This window comes from Silurus meridionalis, chromosome 27 (genome assembly GCF_014805685.1).
Source record: "Silurus meridionalis isolate SWU-2019-XX chromosome 27, ASM1480568v1, whole genome shotgun sequence".
NCBI classification, from domain to species: domain Eukaryota; kingdom Metazoa; phylum Chordata; class Actinopteri; order Siluriformes; family Siluridae; genus Silurus; species Silurus meridionalis.
The window spans coordinates 15,310,787-15,332,701 of NC_060910.1; the positions used below are offsets into that span (position 1 = coordinate 15,310,787).

General features: G+C 37.1%; 1 protein-coding gene and 1 long non-coding RNA gene across 2 annotated transcripts; both read left to right on the plus strand.

Annotated features, from left to right (window-relative positions):
- Nucleotides 1-226: 226 nt before the first annotated feature.
- Nucleotides 227-13,936, plus strand: vps33a (VPS33A core subunit of CORVET and HOPS complexes). Its single transcript, XM_046842449.1, has 13 exons — nt 227-358; nt 2,478-2,543; nt 3,458-3,585; nt 3,667-3,853; nt 5,647-5,763; nt 5,929-6,103; nt 6,485-6,678; nt 7,528-7,654; nt 8,356-8,423; nt 9,090-9,227; nt 9,316-9,453; nt 10,605-10,773; nt 13,381-13,936. The coding sequence occupies exons 1-13, from the start codon at nt 257-259 to the stop codon at nt 13,572-13,574; spliced, it is 1,803 nt and encodes a 600-aa protein (XP_046698405.1). The 5' UTR covers nt 227-256; the 3' UTR covers nt 13,575-13,936.
- A 2,768-nt stretch (nt 13,937-16,704) lies between these two features.
- On the plus strand, nt 16,705-19,835 carry LOC124380363. The gene is made up of 2 exons (XR_006924668.1): nt 16,705-17,707; nt 19,001-19,835. It is a non-coding gene; the product is annotated as an uncharacterized LOC124380363 (long non-coding RNA).
- Nucleotides 19,836-21,915: the final 2,080 nt, after the last annotated feature.

Below are 21,915 nucleotides of genomic sequence, written 5' to 3' on the forward strand. Positions count from 1 at the left end.
AACGTACATTTAGAACAGATAAAAATGTGATTAAATATTTTAATTGATTGACAGATCTGCTTTGAAAAATCGTAAATATAAAATAAATTCTGGGTTATTAACACTTTTTGTTTAATACAAACTTTTGATTGGTGCTGTATTTAAACACGGAGCAACACTGCCACCTACATGTCACGAAATGCAGTTTGGTGCGCATAGGCGAGCCGTTAAAGCAGAAGCACGTGACGTGGCTGTGTCACATGATTAACGTGTAAACATGGCTTCCCACTTATCTTATGGCCGCGTCAATCTCAATATTTTGAGAGAAGCTGCAAGGAAGGAACTGCGCGAGTTTCTGGATAAATGTGCAGGAAGCAAGGTTCGTTTTTCCTTGTGTGTTATTATATGTGTGTATGTAGATATTGTACAGTATCAGTGTAATCAGTGTGTCACTGTCTCTCCGGGCAGTGTTCACTTCCTGTAGGTCTCTTAGTAGATTTAAATAATGTGAGTGTTTATTTGGCTTATTAACAGTATATAGTGTTTTTCATCATTTAATAAACAGCGTAGGAAAGAGAATGTAGAGCAGAGTCTATGGCTTTTATTACAGTTCCGCCAATCACTACTATTATTGCTATTACTTCTACTTCTACTACCATTACATCACTACTAATATTACCATTAAAATCAATACTACTACTTATACCACTACTAAATCACTATTATTAGCACTAAAATAAATACTATTACTACTAATACATATACCACCACTAAATCACTGCTAATATTAGCACTAAAATCAATATACTACTAATACCATCTCTAAATCTCTACTATTAGCACTAAAATAAATACTATTACTACTTATACCACCACTAAACTAATACCAATAATACCATTAAAATCAATACTACTAATACCACTACTTGTACCATCTCTAAATCACTACTATTAGCACTAAAATCAATACTACTACTACTTATACCACCACTAAACCAATACTAAAATTTCCATTAAAATCAATACTACTACTACTTATACCACACACTAAATCACTACTATTAGCACTAAAATTATTACTGCTACGTGTACCACCTCTAAATCACTACTTTTAACACTAGAATCAATACTACTAATACCACCACTAAACCAATACCAATATTACCATTAAAATCAATACTACTACTACGTATACCACCACTAAATCACTACTAAAATCAGTACTACTACTAATATTTACACTAAAAATCACTAATACTACTTCTACCATCACTTCTAAGATTATCACTAAAATCATTACTACTACAATTAGTTTTAATATTAATACTTCTACCACTACTGCTAAATCACTTTTATTACTACTGTTAATGCTCCTTATAATCACCACTACTATCACTACTACTAATAATTTAAACTACAGACAGCAAGGCCTGAATTTAAATTCCCAGAGAGACGTTTGCCTCAGGTGGCGAGTCGGACATATGGATATGAAGGGAAAAAACAAGTGCTATCTATTTTTTTTACACTTTGATATTTAATTCCTAAAAAAAAGCAATAAATCTGAGTTTTTCTTCTCCTTTAAGTAGATTATTCTACAAATGTCGATGTAGATGAGGTGTTTTCCTGCGTCTCAGCTGAGGATAAAACGTCTACAATTAAATGCAAATAAAATTGGCTGCTTTTACAAATTTAATGTGTTTTAATGGAACGTTTTTCCCCATTTTTCCTCAATTGAGATTAGGGCTATACGATATCTATTGTCTACGATAATATCTTAATTGTTGTTTGAACGATTTGTGATTTGACGTTCTGGAGTATATTCAGGCAAAACACAACCTACATTAACGAATACATTACGTGAAAAATCGTCTAAGTAGGTTAGAATCGTGCCCATTTCACTGCGCGATTCATTCGATTTAAAATGCATTTGGAATAAAGATATGGGGGCAGAAAATGTGTATGTTTATATCATTTCATTATAGTTGATCAGTTTCCTTCAATTCAAATCAGCTATTAAACTATATTATCAATAAAGTACTCATTTGCTTAATAACAGCAAAACTGTCTTATTCAGATATTTTAATATTACTCTAATTATTTAAATATTCTTAAAGCTAAACCAATTTTATTAATCTTACTCAGCAAAATATCATCAACTTGGCATCGAAAGTTTTTTTTTTTTTAGATTAAATTTTTTGTCAATATCACACTTTGAGATATAAGTGAAGGACACGGGTATGTTTTCGGAGCTATCGCCCTATAAAATCGAGCGAAAACAAACAAACAAACAAAAAACTAATAGGAAGTTATACTCGTGGCCCTTCTGGCACCAGCAACCATGCTATAAAGTCACTAAAATCCAACTTACATTAGTGTATTATAATAATCAGATGAAACCAGGCATTTTATAAAGAACTCCTAGATATCATTTGTGTAATCTACATCTAAAAGGGTTTGCTTCGTCGATGAGTAAAAACCGTGACCTGTTTTCTCTGTAGGCCATCGTATGGGACGAGTACCTGACTGGACCATTTGGATTAATAGCTCAGTATTCATTATTGAAGGTAAGGAAACGATTTACATTGGGCGTATCTTATCCAGAGCGACTTACGGTTACCTCAGTTACTGGATACAATTGAGCGATGGTGGATTCAGGGCCTTGCTCAAGGGCCCTTGAGAGAAACCAGAATCCAAAAGAGAACTTATCATCATCTGGGTGGCTCTGAATGGCCATTCATTATAATTATATTTATGGCCATAAACTAATTATTAATGGGTATGCGAGAGACTTTGAATCATACTGGTTCCTTAATCATACCTTCATAAAGAAATAATTGTATGTAATAAAATGATAATGATTTGTATGTTGTAAATTGTGTAGTTTAGGGTAACAGACTCTCCATTATGCAGAGAATCCATACATTTCGAAGATTTAGCCGTTTTCTTCAAGCATTTTCTTTGCAGAAACTATGAAGATTTGACGCTTCTGGGCCCAGGGCTTTTTAATTTGATGTGTCTGATTGTCAAATCATACTTGAGTTAAAGTAAAGATACCTTACTGGTAGCTTGCTGGAGCTGGAATTCGAACCCATAACCTTCGCTTATCAGAGTTTGTGAGTAAATGGAATGTTTTTCTATTTATTTATTTATTTATTATTATTATTTTTTTACCTCAGGACGTACAAGAAAGTCTAGTCAGTCTAGTATCTTTTAGAAAGAAGATACTCTGTTTCTGGTCGCCATTAAGTTTTTAAGCACTGGGGTCTTGCATTCAGATGTTTAAAGGCTGAAGGTCCAGTTCATCCTCAGCTCCTTGGTTGAAGTAATTCTGATCATGGAGTGTCACTGGCATGAACCTTTTTGGTGTTTTCTGTCCTCCTAATGGGGTGTGGGGGAGTCAGACCCAAACAAGTCTATAGAAAGAAAATATCATCGTGGTGGTCGTACAGGTTCAGGATTTAGTTTTTTTCTTTTTCAGGAACATGAAGTGGAAAAGATGTTTACGCTCAAAGCAGGGCGCGTGCCGCCGGCTGATGTCAAGAACATTATCTTCTTCGTGCGTCCAAAGCTGGAGTTGATGGACATCGTCGCGGAGAATGTAATGAGGTTAGTCTTTCTCTTTCTGGTTTGATGGCTCGCTCGTTGATCCAATGCAAACTCCTTTACACACGTGTGCCTGTGATACAGCGAGGACAAGCTACAGCCACAACGCGAGTTCCACATCCTGTTCGTCCCCCGGCGCAGTCTGCTCTGTGAGCAGCGGCTGAAGGAGCAAGGTGTCCTCAACTCCTTTACCAATATAGACGAGTACATCCTGGATCTCATCCCCTACGACGGAGACCTGCTCTCTATGGAGTCCGAAAGTGCGTTCAGGGTAAGTCGAGGAGTCTGGCCTAGTTTGCCCAATTGGATGGGCCAATTACAATAGACAAGTGTATGAAACATAAGCTCTCACAAGCTCTTCCATGGTGGACGTACCCTAAAATATGATTCCAGGAAAGTAAGTGTCCCTTTAATCTATCAATTGGGTAAATGTACAAAAATATTCGGCTTCAAATGTACTTAAGTATCCAAAGTACTATGATTTATTACGGCTATAGTGTTCCTATTATTATTTTTATTACAAGACGTTTTGCTTAATCAACCCAGTTTATATGAAAAGACTCATAATTAGAATGATATTAATGACTCAAACACTGATTGAAATCTATTCAAATTATCATGAGCCCAAAACCTAAAAGGAAAATCGTGCATTTAAAGCAATGGGTGATTTCGAGTCAGGAGTTTCCACCATCATTTATTCCTCTTTAAATGTTTTGCTTGCTGTTAAACTGACACTGAACTGTATGTACCACCAAGCGCCAATCAAAACAAGTTCAAAACGACACGTGCTCGACCCTGATTGGTGGGCCAGCTATGTTTTTATCCGCGCCGAAATAAAAAAGGTAGCAAAATGTAGTTGAGTAAAAAGTAAGCTATTTTACTCTGAAATATATTGAAGTTCAAGTCTCCTCAAATGGAGATACTTCAGTAAAGTACAGATACGGGAAAAAGGTACTTGAGTGCAGTAACGAATTACGTTTGTTTTGTTCTTGTTTTTCCAAAAAACCTCCTACCTTTCCATTTACATTTATGGTATTTAGCAGATGCCGTTATCCAGATTGACTTACAAAAGTGCTCCATCAATGAATAAATCAACACAGGTGGTCTTCTAGGTTGCAGACTCATGATACCATCAAAAACACTAAGCCACTGTGAAACACGAGATGCAAATGAAAATATTTTTCCTCAAGTTATTGTAATTCATTTTAGGTGTGTAGGCTGTGAGCTGATAGCAGTGCAGAGAGAGGTGCAGCTGGAGCAGCTTGCTGTGGAAGCAGAGAAGGGGGGTTGCAGCAGGGGGACTGGATAGAGGCAGGGGAGGGTAACTGATCAAAGGTGTTAAAAAATAGATTCATTCCCCCATAATACATTTAGCAGATGTTGGAGCTTTTTAGTTTTACTTGTGTGATAGTCAAAGGTGTAATGTGTACCCGAAGATCATATTTGAGTGAAAGTATTGACTCCAATACAAGTCACCAATTCCAGTATGACTTGAGTAAGTCTTCGAGTATCTGATTTGAACAGTATTTGATTTGTGACTTTTTTTTCTTTTTTTTTCCTCAAATACGAATCAGATTGTACACTGCATTAACCATCAACACAACATCCTCTTCAACACGCCAAAATGAAACAAAGATCAAACAAGTCGGGTAAAAAAAAAAAAAAACACATAGTAAAGCAATCTTTCAAAAAGGGATCTTCAGTAAGCAAATAAAATTACATGCCACAAAGTAGAAGAACCTACTGTTCAGTGGACGAATAGAATTGAAGTAATTGTCGATCAAGTAAAACCAAATATTCTGCTGACTGCGCAATTCGAGACCCTTTCGGTCTCAGAGAGGGGCGGGATTTAAAATGTATAGAAGAAAATATCACTTTTATCGAATTTACTAGTAACGAAGTTCATTTGCGCTCATTCACATGCTTTAGCTTCAGTAATGCTAAAAACGCTTAATGCAGGAAATACTTCCGCTATTATGGTGTCATTACAGGTTTATGTTTAGATAACAGCGTTATCGATTTGAAGTTCATCTCGTTTGCCATGTTCGTTTTTGTTTTCTGCAGGAGTGTTGTCTTGAGAATGACCAGACGAGTCTTTATCACACTGCTAAAGGTTTAATGACCATGCAGGCACTCTATGGTACCATCCCTCAGATCTTTGGCAAAGGAGAATGTGCCAGGGTGAGTCGCTCATCCCAGTGTCTGCGCCCTATAGATCTGTTCAGATGTCTGTTTATATCAGTGATACATTTTATCACATTTTTAATACATTTTAGGAGACCGTTGGATGTGTTTGGAGCCGTTTCCAACAATCCGATCCACATTTTCTTTTCTTTTTCCCTGTAGCACGTAGCCAACATGATGCTGCGGATGAAAAGGGAGTTCGCCGGCAGTCAGAATCAAATCCTGCCCGTGTTCGACACGCTTTTGTTATTGGACCGGAATGTGGACCTGCTCACGCCGTTAGCGACACAGCTCACGTACGAAGGGCTCATCGATGAGATCTATGGCATCACGAATGGTACATCATGGTCTAAATATATTATAGAAATAATATTCATCCATCCATCTATCCATCAGAAGGAAAAAATATGACATGATGATTTTCCCAATGGATTTTCCCATCTTTCCAGCCTTCCCTATTTGGAATGGATTAGTTTCCAGAATGGAAAAGTGTGTCCAGAGTCTTGCCCAGTTGAATCGTCTGTGCATTCGGGATCACCCCTTAGTTAGAACGATTCTTTCCACTTTCTCTAAAATGGCCAGTAAAAATAATAAACTAATGTAACTTCTTTCAGGTCAGAATTGACCCGAATTGGGGGTGTCATGGTAATGTGACCTACTACCGATCAAACGCAATATGCGCGAGCGCTTATAAAAAAGACTGCCATTGTTTCTACAGGTCACGTGAAGCTTCCTCCAGAGAAGTTTGCACAGAAGAAGACTGGTGAAGGAGGTAAAGATCTGCCCACTGATCCCAAAAAGCTGCAGCTCAACTCTGCCGAAGAGCTGTACGCCGAGATCCGTGACAAGAACTTCAACGCTGTCGGAGCAGCGCTCAGCAAGAAGGCCAAGATCATCTCCGCCGCGTTCGAGGTTTGGGGCGAACCTTTTCAACGCGCTTAAAACGCGTCTCTTAAACCCGAAGCTGGCACCAGAGCAGCTTCCAAAGGGTTTAAAGCTCAATTCTATTAGCTGTTCAATTCTTGATGAAATTAAATCGATTTGCAGAGGTGCAGAACAAATGTTTGAGCAAACAGGCATAAACATTTGAACTCAGTGATATAAAGGGTTTCTTTTGGGGGAAAGATATAATAATAATAATAATAATAATAATAATAATAATACGAATAATATCTTGATTTTTTTTTTTTTTATCTTGAGATTGGACATCTCCCATGTCAGTCGCATTGGAGATGGATTTTCTGCACTAATTTGGTAATTTCAATTTATCTGAGATGCTTTAGCTTTGCATTTTCATTGACAAAAGTACTGGGACACCTGATTTTTATGTCCCAATAGGTTTTTTTGTTGTTTTGAACTTTTCCCTTCACTTGAACTATGAGGTCCAAACTTGTCCCAGCATTCCTCTTCACCTCACCTACATCAGTACCAGACTTCACCAACACCCTTGTGGCTGGATCAAATCTCCACACAAATCAATCTCCACACAAATCAATCTTCACTCGACTCTATCTCCACACAAATTAATCTCCACTCAAATCTTTACTTAGAACTCCACACAAATCTCTAAAAGCACACTATAAAATCTAGTGGAGCATCTTCCCAGAAGAGTGGAGGTTCTCATAAGAGGAAACGTGGACTGACTGTGGAATGGAATGAGGCATACAGCATGTGTCTGATTTATTTAACCTTTTCCCCAATAAGTATTGATTATATTATTGTGTACACCTTTTTATTGTCTGCTGGATTTGTCTGTTTTAGGAGCGTCACAACGCAAAGACCGTAGGAGAGATCAAACAGTTTGTATCCCAGCTGCCCCACATGCAGGCTGCTCGCACCTCGCTGGCCAATCACACGTCTATTGCGGAGCTCATCAAAGACATCACCAGTGTGTTTAAACTTTTTCACCATTCTTTTTGTTGTTGTTGTTTTTGTTTTTAAATCGAAGAAGTAACTTTGAAAGTGTTCAGTGACAGAGACACTAAATCCACAAAACAAAAAAATTTAAAAAGAAAATAAAAAACTCAGAGAGAGGAGGACGTTCACATCGATATAGATTATTAAACTAAATTGTAAAATGTTCCGGTTGATCCTCTGAGAAAATATTCAAATTTTTTTCAGTTTTTAGAAACAGCATTTCATCATTAATCCATAAATCTGTAATTGCTGCTCTAAAAGAATTGTTCTTCAAGCTATTAACGTTGCAAATGCTAAGTCAGTTTCTTTACATTTAGTTATGCGAGGATCGTCGGCTGCGTAGATCCGTTTTTTTATTGTTAGCGTTCGCATGTTGTCCGAAAGCCGGCATGACATCATGCAACATTTGGCTTGATTTCAAGATCACTAATAAACTTGCACTAGATTTTTTTATGAATTGAGACGGGATTTTGTGCCACTCTGGAACCAGGGACAGTGTGGAAAAATGATTCGAGACACTTGACGTGACACGACGCATGAAAATCCGATGACCTCAAGCTGACAGGAAGTTTAAAAGTGAACTTCTAGCTAGGATGTATAATCTTACATGGAAAATAAATGCATGATGTCGCAGTCTTCATTAAAACCATTTAAATCTGTTCCCCATTTCAGCCTCCGAAGTCTTTTTTGACAGCTTGACAGTGGAGCAAGAGTTTATGACTGGCGTGGATACAGACAAGGTACACAAGTACACAAGTAGGGTTGCAAACGGAGCGGAAATATTGTCCGGTACTTTTCCGGGAACTTTCCATGGGAACGTCATCTGGGGAATTTGGAAAAAATTTCAATCGAAGTTGAAAACTTACAAGAAATTCTGGAAATTAATCACAAAACACTTTGAAAATTGATAGAAACTGTATTATGTACAAACATAAATAAAACATTGAGTTTGGTCAAACTAAAACAAAAAAAGAATAATAGTTTGCCGTGAATACTCGCCGAGATGGACATATATTTCAACGTGCAGGATTCAAGAAATGATATGTGTTATGGTGGGATGCACGGTGCATATTGGGGGCGTGGCCTCAGTGGCACTGCAGAAAGTGTGATTGATGAACGTGCACACAAAATCGCATTCAATCTGGTTTTAACCAAATTATCCTGCGAGATTTTTCCTTTTCAACTACATTTAAGTTCCCTGTTACAGGCCACCCTGTAATGTCGTAAATTCCCTGTTTATTCTCGTTAATTCCAGTTACTTCCCATGGAAAATTTCCAGTCTTGAAGTTTTTACAACCCTATATACAATTTATACATCATTTTATCATGTTTGCAAAACAGTCCCCTAATTTGTCTCGAAACACAAGTAATCAGCGTCTTTTTATTTATTTATTTTCCCTGTCCAGATTAACACTTATATAGAGGACTGCATAGCACAGAAGGATCCGCTGCTCAAGATCCTCCGGCTGGTCTGCATGCAGTCTGTCTGCAATAATGGCCTGAAGCAGAAAGTTCTTGATTTCTACAAGAGAGAGATCCTGCAGGTACAACCTACGTTTTTCTACAGTATGACCCTTATAGTGTGCAGTATTAGATTTATGAACATCTGTATTCTAATCGTTGTACGTGCAGACGTATGGATACGAGCACATTCTTACCCTCAACAACTTGGAGAAGGTCGGTTTACTCAAGCCGCAGACCACCACAAGGAACAACTATCCCACCATCCGGAAAACGCTCAAGCTCTGGATGGAGGACGCAAACGAACAGGTTCGTGAGAGCTGAGAAGCTGAAATCCATTAACAAGTGCTAACTTACTGGTTAAGGCATTGGAGGTTGAGTTCAAATCCCAGCCACATTAAACTAGGCCTCTGAGCAAGGCCCTTAACCCTGTATCTTTTCAGTTGTATGAATGAAATGAATGTAAGTTGCTCTGTATAAGATCGTCTGCCAAATGCCATAGGTCCCCTTTTAAAGAATGGTACGTCCGTAGTCCATAGTGTTAGTTGATACACAGATTTACTATCTTTCACTACGGGTGCAATGGTACACAAAATTCACGGTTCGGTTAAATTTTGTTTATTGCTATTTTTAACATTTGTGAGTATCAACAGTTTAAGTTTTTATATTTATATACAGTGGAACCCTGTTGTACGAGCATAATTCGAAAATTGCTTGTGTGTCCATTTGCTCATATGTTCGAACTGATTTTCCCCATAGGAATGAATGTAAAAGTGATTTATTCCGTTCCGAAATCTCATCCGATCGCTTATTTCTGCACTTAAAAAGTATTTGTAGCCTAAATAAAATTGAATAAATCGAAAGAATTGTATTAAATAGTTTACATTGGTTAGACCTTATTTGGGTAATACAGATGTGTGTGTGTATATTAATGTGTGTTTGCGGGTACATATATAATTTTTTAAAGATATGTTCTACTTGTCTGTTATACTTTTTTCAGCATAGTTTTAACAAACGCCTGCGTTTAAGAAGCACACAACAGTTTTTATGCGTTCAGTTATTTATTTATTAATAAACGAATTCATTGCTCCCATTCTTCATTCACATCCTCGATATGCAGAATATTTTTAGGATTTTCTCCTTTAAGGAGAAAGTTCTTCACATTATACGTAAAACTCAAAGGAATCCATATTGCCAGACTGTTGTAAAAAACATCGGCGATTTTTTGGAGAAGTGAGGAGCCCTGAGGTGCCTTCAGAGATTCACTTCATCCCGAAGGTGTTCAGTAGGGTTGCTAGTTTAAAACGCACCCTAACATATGCTACAGTTTTTTGCCTTAATTTTTTTGGTAACAGCCTCAGGAAGAACCATAAATATCTGAGATTCAGGTGTCTCAGTATTTTTGTCCAAGTCACTCTTGTAATTCCCATTGATGATCTGTACTGTATGTATCCCATCAGAATCCCAACGACATCTCGTATGTGTACAGCGGTTACGCTCCTCTTAGCGTGAGGCTCACGCAGGTTCTGGCTCGGCCGGGCTGGAGGAGCATTGAGGAAGTGTTGAAAATGCTGCCTGGGCCACACTTCGAGGAGAGGCAGCAGCTTCCACCTGGTCTCCATAAGAAACGTAAGTAGATGCTAAAAAATATTTTTATTAATATTATTTTTTTAACCAAATTAGGTTCATATGACTGCATAAATGAGTAGAAACCCCTCATAGAAAGCCATTAAATGTAGTTGTAATGAAGTAATTCTGGAGCAGGAGGATCAAGGAATTCTCAGGAGGTATTAATGAAGGAGCAAAACACACACATAAACAAGGGAGCAGTATTTTATAACGCCAATTATAGAGACTGATTCATCAGATTTGGTGATTAATCGGTACCGATAGTTGATTGCTGGTTCTATCGGCAGAAAAACATACCGATAGTTTTTCCGGGTTGCGTTATATAGTACGGGAGCTGCCTCTAGAGGCGAATTACTGAATCTTTAACTTAATATTTATTAATATAATTATATATTCATATATATTTAATTTACCACATTTTCATGATTTAGTACTGTTTTTTTTTTTTTGTTGTTTGTCTTTTTGTGTTCTATGTACTATTTTACATTGATTGTAATGTTTGTGGGTTTTTTTTTTTTTTTTTTTTAACCAGTATAAAATTTTTTTTTAACTATTGCTTGATTAATCAGTTATCGGCAAGTATGTTCAAACCTATCTATCGGTATAGAGAAATCAGTCAACAGCGCCGGTTCTAGCCAATTTAATTAGTGGGCTGGTACTAATAATAGATGGCCAATCAGTGGTAGTGTCCCCAACACCTAATCCAGTTCTCCCGATAACTAATGTTTACAAAATTAGAAAAAATGTCATTCAATGAAAACTGAACAGTGATAATAAAAACGTTTTACTTTAACTTATTGGCTCTGATTAGTTCTCAAATAAATATTTTATTCTATTTTAAAACTTCATTACAAAATCAGTACAAAATTAGAATTTTATATATATATATATATATATATATATATATATATATATATATATATATATATATATATATATATAAATAAAAAAATAAAAATTGCACTTCCATGGAACTTTACTTTCAACCAAACACAGTATCAGAACATTAAATAACCACTTAATTTTTTAAACTTAAAATTTTTACTTACATTTTTTAAATAATAATAATCTTTCTCTATTTAGTTTAGTGCTTTTGTTCTAAGCCAATCAATCGGGGCAGTAGTTTTCGGGACAGAGGTTTTTATTTACATTTTTTCCTTGCGCTATTTTTTTATTTTATTTTATTTATTTTACTTTTTTTTTTTTTTTACTCGGTAACTGATATGGTTTAAGATGTAGTTAAATAGAATAAAAAAAACCCATACTTGAGTAAAAGTAAAATTACACATTTTAAAAACTACTTAAAAAGTAGAAGTACAGGAAATAAAATTACTACTTTTACATGAATAAAAGTAATTTGTTACTTTCCACCTCTGTACTTCTTATATAACTTAATATGTATATTTTATTTGACTTATTTTTTTGTTCAAAGTCTTTTTATTGATATTTTACATTTTATTACATTATTATTATTATTATTATTATTATTATTATTATTATTATTATTATTAACGATAATAAAGGAACAAAAAAAAGGAACAAAACATTTAACAGAGCTCCCCACCCCCCTGTACCATTATTATACATTGTAATGCACACTCTATACTGTATTAGCATTTTATGCATAAAAAAAAATAAAAAGAGGAAAAAAAATAACAGCAAGGTCAAACAGCAAAAATTACATTTTGAAATAACATGATTGCCTGATTATTAAGGTTGAAATTAGTATTTTTTTTGTATTATTGACTCAACAGAATTCTGTAGTTAAGCCGAATATTGCAAGAATACAAGAAGCATTAATAGATAAATACAGAACTATTTTATTTTATCTTAATCTTTGCTTGCATTTTACTGTGAGCAACTGCAACCCGACAATTTGACCAATAAAAGATTCTGATTCTAATTGATATTGGTCCAGGCACAGGAGTAGGATTATCAGTTTTCCGGATTTTTCCAAGATTTTTCAATCTGATGTTGTATCCTGTGGATTAAATAACGTCAAACCTTGTGTCCATTCATGCTTTGAACATGGACAAAGCCTACCTACAAATCTGTGTGTGAGTGGAACTAATGATTTCCGAAACAAAAGAAGCTCAGTGTGCTAACTGCACGTGTATTCGTCTCTGTGTTGGTTTTAAAACGACGCTCTGTCACAGATTAATCACAGCAGGCATTGAGCTAACGCGGCCGACACCCGGTGGCCGAAAGATAAGAGGCGCTTTTGTCTTTCACGCGTTTTGTGTTTATTCGCACCTGAGAGACTTGACGCATGGAAAGGATGTTTAAACCTTACAGGCCTTCCATAATATAGTAGGTTGAAGGCCATTCGTGGCTTTCATTTTCATGTTATTAGGAGTGTTGTTATGAAGCGTGCATGTAGGAACTTGCCCTGTACTGTTGGCAGCAAGGTGCTAATTAAAACAAAACCCCCAAAAAACCCAATGCTCGTTGTACAGTCGGGTGTACAGTCGGTAGTCTCTGTGTTGGGTTCATTCAATGCTTGTGAGACTTCAGTCCTCTCACAAAATTGTACCATGATGCAAAAACCAGATACGGAAAACAAGGATTGAAGAGTCAAAAGTAAACGTGTGAAATTTGGCCTTGCAGGTCAGCAGGGCGAGAACCGGACGACGCTGGTGTTCTTTCTCGGGGGGGTGACGTACGCCGAAATCGCTGCGCTCCGCTTTCTGTCCCAGATGGAGGACGGCGGGACGGAGTACATCATCGCCACCACCAAACTCATCAACGGCACCAGCTGGATCAAATCTCTGATGGACCGTCCCGCCGAACCAACACCCTGAACACGTCCCGATGAGCCGTTTCGAGACGTGCGAATGTAACGTGCAGACCTTCTTGTCTTTTAAATAAACTCCCTTTTCTGCCAACTGCAATTCCCAGTGCGCCCTTATAGAATGAAATTGCAATAATGTTTCGATGACTAAGTGCGACACTCGTTTCTGTGTATTTTTTTTTTTTTTCCCGCTTTTTTCCTTCTGTGTGAACTGTTCTGAGAAGAAAAGGAAGTGCACAGTTACATAAAATAGAACAAAGCTGTGAGAAGTTTCCAGTTCAGTTCTGATCTCAGAAGTTTGTTCATGTGGAAAACATTCCTGTAGGTGGATCCTGCGATCTGATCCGGAATAAAAGGAATTTTTGTTGAGAATATATGGATGCAGGCTGATAACTGATACAAAAAAAAAAATATATATATATATATATATATATATATATATATATATATATATATATATATATATATATATATATATATGCACTATATTGCCCAAAGTAGTGGGTCACCTGACCTTTCCTGCTATATGTGGTTCTTCTTTAAATAAAATTCACTTGAACTTCGAAACCGAAACCTGTTCCAGCATGGCAATGCGCCTGTGAACAAAGCGAGCTCCATGAAGATATGCTTTACATGGTTTGGAGAGAAGATCTTCTATGTTGTGCTTTAGAGCCCTGATTTCATCCCTACTGAACACCTTTGGGATGAATTGGAACAATGACTGCACCCCAGACTGTACCCAACTGCCCTTATGGCTGATGAACCTCCAACACTCCAAAATTTAGTGTAAAGTCTTCACAGAAGAGTGGAGGGAATAATAAGAGCAAATTGGTACTAAATGTGAAATGCGATGCTCAAAAAACACACCATACTTATGATCGGGTGTCCACAAACTTTTGGCAATATAGTGTGTGTGTGTGTGTGTGTGTGTGTGTGTGTGTGTGTGTGTGTGTGTGTGTGTGTGGAACCCGGTTATGTCGATGTCCTAGGGGGTCGCCAAAAAGCATCGAGGTAACCGATGATTGAGATAAACGAAAATCAATATGGCGGCAATATATTGACGTGCTTGAAATTTCTTTATGTACATGATGTGCGTTAATAAATGAGAATGTGCATGCACGTGTTTTTGAACGGTTTTTTTACACAACAGCGTTGCCGCGATTTGTTTGATGAAGGCATGCTATAAAAATACATACAGTACATGTTTATCTGTCAGAATCCACCTGCCACGCCCCTTCGCCCCTTCGCGTGGCAGGTGCTTTCTTGGTCGCTTTCTCTGAAGCTCCCGGCTTCAATCGCGCAAATATGGTGCTCGTTTATCATCATCACCAGCTCCTATTTAAACTTCCAAACTCTCACTGTCCGTTATTGTTGGTATATGTTGGTTCACGGCGGTCGTTGTTATCGCGCATGCGTATTCCGCACGTGCCTTCCCACCGCACTCTCTCAACGGCTGCTCTTTTCTTCCCAAAACGCATCGCGGATTCCCCCCGATCCTGCCGGTGTTCATTCTATGATTTTGGATGGTCATCACACGTTCCGCACCGCCAAGCGCAGCTTTCGCCTCCCGTTCATCGCATAACATTTAACAACAAAAGGCATATGTGCACTAACTAACAGCAGAGATTCACCAGTATACAATACAACACCTGTAGCAGCTGTAAGCCTTGATTTTTCCGCCACTTCCGCGAGTTCTTCTGCGGCTGCACCGAGATAACTGACGTTAAATGGCAAATTTTTCCCCCCTTGTGCTTGAGATATCAGGGTTCGGCGACATAAAAAAAGTCGACATAACCGATAAAAAATGTATAGAAAAAGCGAGAATTTGGCGGTTCCACTTCAAAAACGTCGACTTAATAGGGTTGTCGAGATAACCGAGGGCGAGATAACCGGGTTCCACTGTATATATATATATATGTATATATATGTGTGTATATATATATATATATATATATATATATATATATATATATATATATATATGTATATATGTATATATATATATGATGGCGTATTAGTGGCACGTAAAAAAAATGTAACAAATCTAAGGTTATGAGATGAAAGTCGTAGCAGTACAAGAACATAATCGAAATATTTTAAGAATAAAGTCGTAGCAATACGAAAATAATGCGCACCGGTGCCCAACAACTTCATGGTCATTCAGGTTTCTTTGATCGTCCTCATTAGTCTCTTGAGAAACAACAACTTCTCTTCGAATAGCACGAAGATCATCGACATCCTTCAGACTGCGGAAAAATAACAATTTCCTCAATGTCTGTCAGATTTAGACAGAAATGAAGTTTCCTACAGAACCGCTTCTAAACTATAACTTGTAGAATTCTAAACCTAAAGTAAGATTCAACCAAATCCTTCACATCCCTTATTTTATGCAAAACAGCAAAACGTTTCTTGCTATTCTTTGGTTATTATTATTTTTATTTATTTTTTTTTTCTTTCTCAAAATACAGTAACATTTTAAACTCGTATTGCTACGACTTTATTCTCAAAATTTTGACTTTTGTCATAAAATACTTTATGACAAAAAACATTTTACTTTATTCTAAAAACATTTTTTTCTTTATTCTGAAAATGTTTTGAATTGTTTTTACTTTACTTTAAATTAAAAGAAAAGTCAAAATGTTTTGACAGAGTTTTTCTGAAAACTTTAATACTTCTATGTGTGTGTATATGTATAATATGTGTGTATGTACAGTACAGACCAAAAGTTTATATATATTATATATACAGTACAGACCAAAAGTTTGGACACACCTTCTCATTCAAAGAGTTTTCTTTATTTTCATGACTATGAAAATTGTAGAGTCACACTGAAGGCATCAAAACTATGAATTAACACGTGGAATTATATACATAACAAAAAAGTGTGAAACAACTAAAAATATGTCATATTGTAGGTTCTTCAAAGTAGCCACCTTTTGCTTAGATTACTGCTTTGCACACTCTTGGCATTCTCTTAATGCCTACTTTGAAGAACCTACAATGTGACATATTATCGGTTCACTTTTTTGTTATGTAAATAATTCCACATGTGTTCATTCATAGTTTTGATGCCTTCAGTGTGAATCTACAATTTTCATAGTCATGAAAATAAAGAAAACTCTTTGAATGAGAAGGTGTGTCCAAACTTTTGGTCTGTACTGTATATATAATATATATAAACTTTTGGTCTGTACTGTATGTGTGTGTGTGTGCTTCAAGATCTCGTTGTTGTACAGCATGTATGCGCTTATGATTTGTTTGCTGACCAAATAAACGAGTTGTGACAGTAATGTACTCGGACAGTGAGTCCAGTTAAACGCAGTGGATTATAAAAGCCTTTAGTTCGATTATAAGAACAAGCGCTCGTTCGCTGTCCGAAAATATAATCCCGCAGTAAGTCAGCAGGCCTTGAAACGTAGCTGGAGAGCGCAAAGGAGCGGCAATTAGCGGCGATAATGGGCCTGTGTCTGGAGACGAGGCCCCGGAATGGAGCATGACTTCACCGTGGAGGAAGCTGATTCAATTAAGGGGCCATTTGTTCTCTGTCTTTCCGGATAAAACCCTTTACAGCTCACGAGCTGAGATACACTGATCAATGGTTGGACCGCGTTGCTCTCGAGCGTGCTGGCATAAAGCACGGGAGTTCGTATTTCCATTATCTGTGCACTACGCTAAAAGAACGTGGACACTATAATTAATGTTCAAGGCGTTCAATAGGGATTTGTGCGATTGAAATAATAATGAATTTCCTAAATTTTTTCCATTAAAACCGCTGAAATTGAGTTTGAGGTCATGTTAGGACAAGATAATTGAGGTAATTAACACCAGATGAAAATAGCCTTGTTGTATTGACTGTGTTGTGGTGGTGTGGTGTAGAGAGAGAGAAAAAGACAGAAAGAGAGAGGGGCGGGCCGGAACTCGCCCGTGGAGCAGGTGCTGAATGCTCCTCGAACTCCCCTAAGCACGGACCCAAGGGTTTCCTGCCTCTCGTAATCAATTTGATTGCCTCCTTCTCGGCCACTCCTGTGGCATGAGGAGGAGCGGCAGCTTTCCAGCAGAACAAATAAAAGCCAGAGGACTCGCAGCAACCACCACTTTCCTCTGCCCCGATTCTCTGAGACGCAACAACCGGCCCCTTCCAAGGTAAGCAGGCGACTTTATAGTTAGAAGGAAACAAAAACGTCTGATTAATGAGGATTGATTAGGTATGTTTTTACAGGGTGTTTTTTTTTTTAAAGCAGAATATTGCGACATCATAAACAAAACGGTGTTTAAGTGTCTAACTAGCTTTTCTTGGTCTATCATTCTTCTCTTCCTTGAACCATAATCACATTTGAGAGGAAACTCTTTAGATGGACACTTTAAAGATTTAAACGTATGCTTGAGGAGTGCTAGAGATGACGTATAGTACAGTATATTCACTATATGGTGTATAGTAGTAGTGGAAAGGAATATGTGTATTTGAATACATTCTAATAAACAATACATTTTTTTTATTTCTATTTCTTATCCTTTTTCGAAGAAGGATTTCTTGATGTTTTCACGTATTCTGCTTAAACTGTACTGTTCCTTATCACTGGGTTCTATTAGCACAATTTGTACTCCTTTTTTTTTTTAACTACACAATGAAAAAAAGGTGCAGTATTAAGCCCATTTATATTCCAGGTTTGACAAAAGTGTCGCTCAAGTTAACACCATAAAATACAGTTTATGTTTATATGTTAATATGTTTAAAGTAGGTTGAATATAAGGGGGCATAACGGTACACAAAATTCAGTACGTATCTCAGTTTTTAAGTCACGCATCCCTTCAATGCAAAACACAAAATTGCTTGTTTTTTTATTAACGCGGTTTATGATTACCGTTTTCGAACAGCAACAGTTTCATGTTTTTTTTTAAAACAATTTCTAATAAACCAAAAATCATTTAAATCGAGTAATCTATTAAATTAAATTTCAGTTGAATTATTAAAAAAGGAATGTTGTTAATCGTTTACATTCTTTGGACCCCATTTGGGTAGTTCAGATGTGTGTATATGTGTGTGTTAACAATTAATATAAAAATTTTTTAAATTGTGTTCTACTTATTCTGCATATTTCTGCATACTTTAACCTTTCATCCTTCATTCATTCACTCCCTCGATATGCAAAATTGTCAGGATTTCCTCCTTTTAAGTAAAAGATGGACATAAAAACGAAGAATCCATATAGCAAGATTGTCGAAAAAACGTTTGACAGGAAGTGGAATGTGCAACACAAATCCATGCTGGTAAAAAAAAAAAACTTAGAACCGAACCGAATGTCCTGTACCGAAACGATTTGGTACGGATATGTGTACCGTTACACCCCTAGTAGCATATAATGTGATGTTCATTATTCTATTGAGATCAAACCATAAGTCCTGTTTAATGCCAAGAACAAATATTTATGCCAACAGGTCTCTGGACCTTGCCGTCCCTTCGAGCTGAAGATGGATCTTCACCTCGAGTCGGAACCTCTGACGCTCCGCTTTCTCCGGACTTTCCGAGACCTTCTGCGATTCGTTCTGTTCACTTACACAGTGCTATTTGGTGCCTTGATCCTCGCTGGATGGACCACCTACTTTATAGTTGCCAAATGAGGAACAATTTGTTCAATGCCATGTGATTTTGGCTTTTCCGGGTCTGTGTATACAACATAAAGGACGTGCAAATATCTCACAAATATTGACCTCTATGCGTGTTCTGTTGCTAGGCGGCGTTTAAATATCTATTTAAAACGGTGTATTTCATTTGCATTGATATGGTCTGCTGAAGAGTGCAATCTCATCATATGGAATAAATGAAATAAAAACCTAGAATAGTTCTGTGCCACTTTAAGGGGGGAAACATACTGTATACCGACATGTAAAGGATGAAATTGAGTGTAAAGACCCTTTTTTTTAAGAGCTATTAGAAATCTTCTTGATGTTTTGTGTATGTTTTGAGCAACTTAGATGAGTTTGTGGTCTCTAGTGACAGAATATATAAAGCAGATACTAATAGGCCAGATTCTAATCTAAAATCTTATTAGATACTGTTTTTGTTTTTTGTTTTTTTTCATGGCGATCATATGAAGGACTTCACTTCAAACACACGACCTTCAATGGGATTAAATACACTGCCTGCCTGGCCACACACTCCTAATAATTCACAAGAGCGCCTTTTGCTTGCATTGTATATTGCGTCATTTTGAAAAACTCAATGTCACCAAATTGGTTTGTCCAGAGTTTTATAAATTTTTTTCCCGCCAAATTCTTGTATTTATGATTGAAGACCGCTGTGTAAAGTTTACAACGCATCCCAAAGATTCTCAATGGGGTTGAGGTATGGACTCTGTGGTGGACAATCCATGTGTGAAAATGATGCCTCATGCTCCCTGAGCCACTTTCTCAATTTTAGCCCAGTGAATCCTGGTCGTTTGGTAGTCAGTTGACCTAAATTTTTGGGCACATGATGCGAAACTTAGACCTGACCAACTGAAACAACTTCAGATCATAACGCTGCCCCCACAGGCTCTTATAGTAGACACAGTGGGTGCTCTTGGGCAATGGGTCACACAAAGTAGACACAATGGGTGCTCTTAGGCAATGGGTCACTTAATCCGCCTTGCTTCTTACCCTGGGAAAATCTGGACTTATCAGACTTATGACCTTTTTCTGTTACTCCAGAGACTTTCTTTCTCAAATGTGATGGTTCACCACTATCCTTCCTGGTTATAATAATGCCCTGTACTTCCTAACACAATTTAATAGCATTTTCAAAACTCACCTAAGCTGTGTTTTCTGCTTGATGCAGTCCAATAATTTGACCCTTCTGAAACATTTTTTCCAGGATATTAATGTTTAAGAAAAACAGCTACTCACCTCATCAGTTATGGTTAAATAACCTGCAGCCCAAACCTACAGTATTAATCACAGCACTAAGAATATAATGAAAGCCTCTTATTTGGTTACTTAGATCCATGTGGTGACTCTTTTTTTTGCCAGGCAAATGTCAGAGCCATCTAACAATGGCCTGTACCACCTGGTCTGCTTTTGTGCATTTTGAACACACGTCACTTAATATTCATTTACAACTGGTACATGTGTTGTGTGGGAGAGACATCTTTTTTTCTCAATTGCATTGTAGATGCTGGCACGAGATCACACCCTGCGTATAACTGCATTTGTTCGAAATTGTGTGACGGATAACATCTTAATCTTAATCGCTAGGCTCCTTGGCACTTATGGATGCTGTTTTTTGGGTCGTCTACTGCCACCTTGCTCACTGTGTACTCTGCTCTCAGTGACTGCCAAAAAGCTTTGAGCTCTAAGGGGATAAACATCCATTAAGCAGATGTACTGGAAGATTACTTCTACTGATGAATGAGTCATAAATTCTATGTTAGTCCATGCAGAATGACTATAATAAAATTAGTTTAACTAAATCCAAAATCTAAACCTGTCTCCAGCTTCATCTATTTATCTAAATATTTTATGCTTGTGTTGCCAGATTCGGCAGTTTGATACCAAAAGAGGCGAGTTTTTTTGTGTGCAGATAATGATATTGAAAAGCTGACCATCCTGCCAAACCAACATGTTCTACATTTTGAATGGATCAATGAAATCTTGAAAGGTGTGGTATTGTACCTAAAACCAGAAAGGAATCTCCTTTTGAGGATGCTCAGAGTATTTTCAAGTTTGGGGCAATTCTTAATAAAGGGGTCTGCTGGGAATCCTTTACCCTTGTGTGGAATCTGGTGTAACACATTGACAAACCTGAACCAAGAACAGACAAACTACACATTGGAACATTGAATGCAGGAGTACATTATTCAGTCCCACAAGTGCTTCAGAAATTTCAGAAAATTGCTTGGTTCCTAGAGTGCTAACCTTTGCGCAGGGTCCTCAAAACTTCTATGGTCAGTGGCCGATGAAGTACACAAAGCATATACTTGAGTAAAAGTACAAAAGTATTTGCCCATAAGTATACTTAAGTATCCAATGTACTATGATTTATTTTGGATTGAAGGATCCTATTATTGTTTTTGTCCCAAAAACCTTCTTTTCAACTACTTGGAAAAAATTGCACAAATAAGGCGACGGGGCGCTGTTTCAAGTCCGAGTCAGGAGTTTCTTCCATCATTTATTCCTCTCAAAATGTTCGGCTTGCTGTTGAACTGATGCTGAACTGTTGGTGATAAGTGGATACCACTAAGCGCCAATCAAAACAAGTTCAAAACAGGACCCTGATTGGTTGGTGATTTATCCTCATAAATAAAAAGAAACTACTTATTTCACAAAATGGAATTGAGCAAAAATGAGATGAGATTTGACTTTGACATGTAGTGAAG

What these genes read in the sequence shown, in the direction of transcription:
- vps33a (XM_046842449.1), top strand. Translation starts at nt 257, where the DNA reads ATGGCTTCCCACTTATCTTATGGCCGCGTCAATCTCAATATTTTGAGA. An exon ending in TGGAGGACGCAAACGAACAG is followed by an intron (nt 9,454 to 10,604) that starts GTTCGTGAGAGC and finishes GTATCCCATCAG; the next exon opens with AATCCCAACGACATCTCGTA. An exon ending in ACCTGGTCTCCATAAGAAAC is followed by an intron (nt 10,774 to 13,380) that starts GTAAGTAGATGC and finishes TTGGCCTTGCAG; the next exon opens with GTCAGCAGGGCGAGAACCGG.